Below are 7,500 nucleotides of genomic sequence, written 5' to 3'. Positions count from 1 at the left end.
GTAAAAGTAAAGTGTTACTTTTACTTAAGATATACAGGCAAGCCTAAATGCGGAGCTCCTCAATTTTTCTTTAGTTAGTCTTACTCGTTGCCTGCTTACTGTTTTTTTCTCTCTCAATTTCTCGTCTTTCCTCGTTGTACGACATATTAAGAAATTACTTACCTTGTGTTTTGGTTGTCTTCAAATTTTATTCTTGTTTTACTTAAACGCAGTGTCAAATTTAGTAGGCTGCCCATGCAACTTCCCGCCAAAAAAACATCTTCCAACCGATGCAATTTCCCGCCAAAAACGTGGGTAAAAACAACCTTGTTTTCCCACCGAAACATTAAGAAAGCGTTTGCATAATAATAGAGCTTAATTCTCGGAGGATTAGTTGGGGATACCAACATAGCAGCCGTTCCTTTCTTTAGGGACACCATCGTGGCCGCCGTGACGTCACGTGAAAACAATTTATAGAGTGTTTTCACTTGACGTCGAGGCGATTATGTTTGAGGAGTGAAAACAAAGAAACAGCGGCCATGTTGTAGGAGTGAAATACCCTTTTGGGAATGGACCTCTTTAGCTTCTACGTTTTGTTTTACCATTTCAGACCACGCAATGTTCCCGAGGGAATTTTCCTTTTGTTTTTTTCAGAAGTTATGCAAACATATGCACGTGCATAAAACGACATTTGAAAGAAAGTGTTCCCAAAAATAACATCACGTGGTCTCAAATAGCAAAACAAAACGTACAAGCTAAAGAGGTCCCTTGAACTCTATTTTTATGAAAGTTCTTCCTTTTGTTTTAGTATGCAAATGTGGCTGGTGGTCACATGAACGAAAACACTATAGGCTTACAGTAAAACGGATGGTAGTACGATGACGTCATACCAAAATTCAAATGTTTAGACCTAAAGGGACACTTATTTTTGGATCATATGAAGAGGGGAGTGATTTGTTTGTCTATTTGCTGAAGTTAACTGTGATTTTCGTTTGACAGAATTTTTGCCTCCTGATTATAAGCAGTCAAATCCTCCAGGATCAGCTGATGACAGTGGGAAACATAAGGAACCGACCACAAGCGATCTGTAAGTGAGGACAAAACAAGGGCCCACGACCATAAGAGTGCTGTGGGCATGTTAAACCCATTTTCCATTTTTTAATTTTCATTTTCTTTTCCACTTTTCATTTGTCATTTTCCTTTTACTGAGACGACGTGTAATGGCGGATTTCGTTCCACAGGGATATACCGACACCTCCAGCTTTCTCAGACAACGGCAGTTGCGTGAAATACAATGGCACTGTTTGCAGCAAGGTGTTAAGAGGAGCCCTTGTGTATATACACAGCTATGAAAAACTGGAAAACATCGAGCGAAAACTGAGCACCGCATACGACAGTATACGAACTTATAAAGAACTCAGCCGTCGATGTCGGCCTTTCGTACAACCTCTTCTTTGTCATTACCAGTTCCCGAGCTGTGATAGGAGTTCTTCCAAACCGAAAAAGAAGGAAATTTGCTACGAGGAGTGCGAAGTCTTGCGAACCAAGATTTGCCCGAAGGAGTATAAAATTGCCGAGAGTCAATTCCTACAAGATGTGCTGTTTCCAGTTTGTTCGTCTTTGCCTCGTAGCAATACCAAGGAAGGCAAGAATTGTATTAAGCTTGGAGTTAATGCTTCTGTGATTCAAAAGCCTGAAAAAACCATCGTCAGAAAAGGTTGGTAATTGTTCTTCAGAAGCAAAATTCAAGTTCACTCATTCTGGGAAATTGCACACTCTGGAGTGCAATTCGAAATTAATCAGAACGAGTGATGGTTAGAAACGTTTAAAAACTGACAAGTAACCAGCATAAGACAACATATACATGTAAACTTTAAAAAGGGCACTCCCTGTTCAAGAAGAATCTAAAAATTACCAATTTTCAATCACCCATCTGCAAACTTTAATGAGTAAAAGACAACAAATTACAGACAAGGTTGCAGTATCCTTCTGAAACAGAAGACTAAGTGTTCCAATGATGGTTAGAACATCAATCAACAAAGCTGTGGTTAGAAGGGACTGTGCCAACGATGTGAACTGCCAAATTCCTACAGCTGTAGCATTAGATTTCTTTTCATTCTTCTAAGACATAACTAGTGAGCCAAAGTACTCAAATATCATCTTGACACATTCCTCTACAGACAGCCATCTAACTGATGAAAGTTCCACCACCTGTTTGACATTTTCATGCATGAGCTGCTGAATTTACTTCAGTTTATCATATCGCACACTGGAATTGGAATATAATTTATAGATGCTGTTTATTTGCCCTTTATACCGTTCAAGATAATCAATGTCCTTACTTGTCTGTGAAGTGGCAAGATTAAGCCTGTGTATGTGTAACACAGTGAACTTGAATAAGGATATTGTTTAATTGCTTCAACTTTACTGGATCCAAGTCCATTATGATGTCCAGTCACAACAGCTGCCCTCATCTCTTCCAAAAGTCCTACAATCCGACTGTAGTCATTCCCCTGCACAAGGCCTTTGTCTTTCAGAAACTCACAGAGGGCATCTCTAATGCCAGTAGCAGTGCAGTTAGTTATTTTCTTGTTTCCCACAAATGAAGTGTTAACAGAGCCTGTTTCTGAGTTGATATATCTGGCATAAATATCTAATTAGTTGTCAATGGAAATGTCACATGTTTATTCAAGCATCAGTCCAATAAAAGGTGTGTGAGAATCATTTGGTTCGTTTAATTATCAAGTTATTTTCAACACATTTGGCCAAAACAGATTCCATCTCTGAAACAATTTTGGGTTTCTTGTAAAAAACAGTAGCATTACTACTTCCATTAGCAGCCTGAAGTTCCATTATTGGAATAAAGTTATCAGCAGCAATGTTGTTCTTCGTCATAACATGTACTGTTCTAAGCTGGACAATGTGCCTTCTCGTGATTTCCTGTATTTCATACTCAACCTTCTCCTTTGCATTTGCAACTGTCACTTGAAAGCTTTTTCTGAGCTTGAGGTCACTGATACTCGTAATGTGATCTTTCGTATTTTGGTGTCTTTCCCAGACCAGCTTCTGATAATTGTTACAGCCAGTTGTTGTGAAAGGGTTTTTCTTACCCATCATCTTACAAATATCACAATACAGTTTACCGTTTTCTTCTTTCAACTACATGATTTCCTCCATTCAAGTTGGCAAGAAACGTCTCTTTTTTCGCAGGCTGTAATTCTGAATCTGCCACCTAGCATTGTGCCCCAGAATGCCTCACAATCGTGCATTAATTCCCAAGCCTCTGCGATCATAGCAAGAGCAAGCTTGAGAAGGATAAAAACAAAAGGTGGCGCTGCAATAGTAGATTCCAAGGAGTGAATTTGGCAAGTTTGTGAGTTGAAAGGTGAACTAAGAAAACAGTACAAAGGTCCCAAAGTCTAATTTTGTTCTCAAAAGATTTTTTTGCAGATCTATTCAGGTTTAAATTAAGTCAGTAGTAAACTACCATCCTAAACCATGTGCGTCCAAGAGGACCTGTTCTCCTTGCCATTTTGCATCTCTTTTCCATTTTTCAGCCAAGCATTGCGTCTTGGACGTGCATTTGCGTGTTAGGGAAAACCCTGACTAAGTACCCCTCAAAAATACTTTTATTCATCTTATTGTACTTTCGAATTTTTTCACACTTTCCAGTGTATAAATCTTCTTTCGCACATTTGTCTTTCAGTCGTCAAAGATTGCAGACTGCCAATTGAAAGCTTGAAATTTTTAGATCCTCCTTCACCATAGATCGACCTTTTCAAGTTTTATGATGTTTACAGTGCTGGATACTGTGCTGTTGCTCATCAGACAGTGTCTGTCGGAAGTTTGAAAGTGTACAATCAATTTTCAATTTTTGACGAACATGAAGACCAGACAACAACAATGTCTTGACTGTTTGGTCAGGTTTAACAACTTATTCACAACTTATTCATAAATCGAAGGCCAACAGTTTTGTTGAGCTACAATGTTTTGCTTAAAACTGGACACATGCGTAAACGAACCTGTCTGCTTTCAAAAGAAGCTATCAGTGTCCTTGAAAAGCAGAAAAAATGCTTCATGAAGTCAAACGTAAGTTTATGTCAGTCACAGGGACTGGGACTCAATAATGCAAATTTAATCAAGCTTAGACGTGATTAAAACTAGTTTTATGTAGCCTTGGCTTGAAAAAACTGGCTTCTTTATTGAAGAAGGAATCGAAGGTATCGCTGCAAAAAAGAAACTGATCCGTCACTGTGTTCCTGAATTGGAGGGAACATTTCTAAACAGAAGTGTCAGCAGCAGAATGTGTTTTGAGCCCACTCCAAACTGAAGCAAACCTATTCCTTCAATCAAAACAAGTAGCCTCACTTTTTCATTTGTATGTATTTTAAATGTAGTCTCTTGTATTGCGTTAAAACAAAAAATAACATAATTGTACATAGCATGTCTGTTCTGGGGGTAGGGTTGAGGGGTGATTAGGTCTGGGTTAGAATAAGGGTCAATACTGTAACCCTAACCTTAACCTTTAGGTAGGCATTGTTCTGTCAGCTTATGTTTGGCTATTTAGATTGTGTCATGGGCTTGCATGTTGTCCTCTTCATAAGAAGAGCAACAGAGTTAATAATAGTAATTTTCCTTCTCCTACAGCACCAGCGTTTGACAGGCCCTTGAACAATGAAACTGTCAGTAAGGGTGGCAGAGCAACCTTTAAATGTTATGCAAGTGGCAATCCACTTCCAGATATCACGTGGTACAAGCATGGAAAACCAATCCCAGATGAAAGTGGATTATATATTGTGGCGAGAAGGTAAATTGTACCTCCCAAATCACCAAACTGTTAAGTCTTGTTTATTTCTGGGCTAAGATTATCTAATTCTCAGATTAAAGACTCATATAATTACATTTCTAAAATAATGAAATCATATGATAATTTACACAATGAAATGTAAAACTACTGTCATTGAAGGCAAATGACCACAGAAGAGGGAAACTGTAAAAAAGAGCATGTTTTCCCATCGCATGTCCACGCTTAGATGAAAATGATGGTATATGCCTGCGTACACCGTAAGAACCTATGATTTCTGGGTTCAGACTAATCAAGTCCTTATTTACCAGGTGCTTGGTGAGAAATCAGCCTGAAATGTTGTTAAATTGTTCATAAAATTTCCTTCAGAAATCTATACATCATACATTATACTTTACTAGAGGTTTAATTGACATACCTACATGTACAGTGTTTTATTACTAACACCAAAAAATAAATTTCAAATTAAAAAAAATAGTATTACTATAAATCCAAGTCAACATTAAGAAAAAAAATTCAACATCAAGTTGTTAAGTACATGTAATGAATTACTTACAAGGCTAAAGTTCTTTCAGTTATGTGTAAATTCTAGATTAGAGTGGAATCCATTTTGTTTTTTTGTATCTGTCAATCATAGTTATGGTAGTAGAAGTCAGTTAGAAAGTAGATTGGAATCTTCCAATCACAGCACTAGTTTTGGCCCTTTGACCTGGTCGGCTAGAATGATTGATGATGGGTGGAAAATAAAATCAGTAACAATAGTGATAGTGTAGGATATTCTTAGATCTGAATGCTAGGTTACTGTAATTATTATTTAGAAAAAAAAAATTGATGTTTTCAAAACTACAAATCCCCTCACATGCACACTTTACTTTGCAAGGAGTTGGGGAGCGAGATTGAGGATCCGTGAAGTGACTCTGAATGACGCAGGAGCTTATCTTTGTGTGGCCAACAATTCTGAAGGAACAGCAAGCGCAGAAGCTTTCCTTGTTGTCAATGGTAAGTAATTTATCTCCCAAGAGATTTGAAACAGTTTCAAAGTCTCACTGCCAAAGGTGACTCAGGAGTTGCTCAAGGCTAACTTTACTTTATGGCATGCATTCCCTCATGTGGTGATTGAACATGTGTTTTTTAATAAAAATATCTTTGAACAAGAATAAACCCCCTTACATCATCCGGACCCGGAGCCCTCCAATTTGCCATCTTCCTAATTCCATTTTCCATGTCCTCGACACTAATCTTCACTTTACTTCTCTTCAAGAGGCTTTGTTATGCCCCTTGTCCACCAACCACATACTACTCCTGAACCTTGTTGCCTTTCCTGCATGGTGGTTGGGTCAGCACTGAATTTGCCTTACCACCAACTCCTTGTACAACTGACTTTGGTTATTCTTTAACAAGGTGTTCTGTCTAACCTTCGTTCGGTTGTCTACTAACCTCTGAAGTTTCGTGCTCCCAGGCTGGATCTTCCTTTTCGACAACAAAATTACCGCAACCATTACCTTCTCGACAACCTGATACCTCCTCTTCAACCGATCCATCACTTTCCTCCCAAGCACAGCCCCCTTCCTCTTCTCCACAACTCTAATGTCAAAGCGTTCTGCCATTGCATGATGCTCTTCTCAATTTTCATTTGCCACCTGGGTTTCTTCTTTTGGAAATTGTTACCTTTCTTCTTCCCCATCAGCCTCAACCTGTTTGCAACTACATGCACCCCAGTATACGAAAGCCTACTGATCAGCGACACCAACATCCCAAGATTATGCATCAGCTGTTCCACAACCTTTGCCTCTTTATTCACTTTTGTCCAATCCTGAGCCTTCAAACCAGGAGCCTCAACCCACTCCTCACTACCGAAGACTGGTCTCATCTTCTGAAGTACCTCCTCCTCTTCATTGCTTTCCACTTCAAGACCTTCATCATCAAGGAAAGTAACCACCTTCTCCTCAACCACTTTGACCTTTCCATCGATGCCACGTTCTTCCCCTTACTGCCGTGTCTTCCAGCCCTCTCTTCACCCTCAACACCAAAACAATCCAGTTTCCCCAGCTTCTCCACAATCACCTCAAACCCTCTGTTGATACCCTTGACCACCATGTCTTCCTTCTCTGCATCTCCACCTTCAGCAGCCTGAAATTCTACAGTGCTCTCAGGCTTGTCTCTTTCACCCACAGCCTCTGACTCTGTAATAACACCATCCATGCCAGACGCACATCCATCCCCACTTTCGCTCACAGGCATAATGATAATGATAATAATAATGATATTAGTGTTATTTTTTTTTTTACCAGTAACGTTGAAGCCCTCCTCGGCAGAGACTGAGCCAACACTTGGTAAGACATTCTCAATTTACAGTACCTTAAGTAAGGCTTTTCTATCAATCAAACTACTAGCTATCAATGTGTTTCATTACACTTACGTGATAATTTGCTTTCATGGACGTGGACCAGATGGCTGAGTGAAGAGTCCTGGAGGTCACTGGTTCTAACCTTTCCCAGATCAACACTCTTGGTCCTTAAAGGGGTAGTGTCACGCTATTTCAGTCAAACTTCAAAACACTTAAACACGTCTTTGCATCAATGAAGTTCAAAAAATAATGCTGTAGTTTTGTTGCTGACAACCATTTTATGGCACTGAAGCTATTCTTCATTGTCTGCAGCCAAGGATTGAGAGGATGGAAATGGATTGAGACTTGAGTTTGGAGATGGTGTCCGCAG

General features: G+C 39.3%; 1 protein-coding gene across 3 annotated transcripts in view; it reads left to right on the top strand.

Moving 5' to 3' along the window:
- LOC137973892 (inactive tyrosine-protein kinase transmembrane receptor ROR1-like) overlaps positions 1-7,500 on the top strand; it is a 33,854-nt gene that overhangs the window by 11,440 nt on the left and 14,914 nt on the right. For all 3 annotated transcript variants that reach the window (XM_068820786.1, XM_068820785.1, XM_068820784.1), the window contains exons 8-12: positions 979-1,066; positions 1,221-1,696; positions 4,627-4,786; positions 5,664-5,782; positions 7,075-7,116. In XM_068820786.1, the coding sequence (XP_068676887.1) occupies positions 979-1,066; positions 1,221-1,696; positions 4,627-4,786; positions 5,664-5,782; positions 7,075-7,116 (885 nt within the window). The remainder of the gene's footprint in view (positions 1-978; positions 1,067-1,220; positions 1,697-4,626; positions 4,787-5,663; positions 5,783-7,074; positions 7,117-7,500) is intronic.

This window comes from Montipora foliosa, chromosome 10 (assembly GCF_036669935.1).
Source record: "Montipora foliosa isolate CH-2021 chromosome 10, ASM3666993v2, whole genome shotgun sequence".
In the NCBI taxonomy this organism is placed as follows: Eukaryota; Metazoa; Cnidaria; class Anthozoa; order Scleractinia; family Acroporidae; genus Montipora; species Montipora foliosa.
Note: the sequence above shows the minus strand (reverse complement) of the source record. Positions and strands in the feature narration are given on the sequence as shown.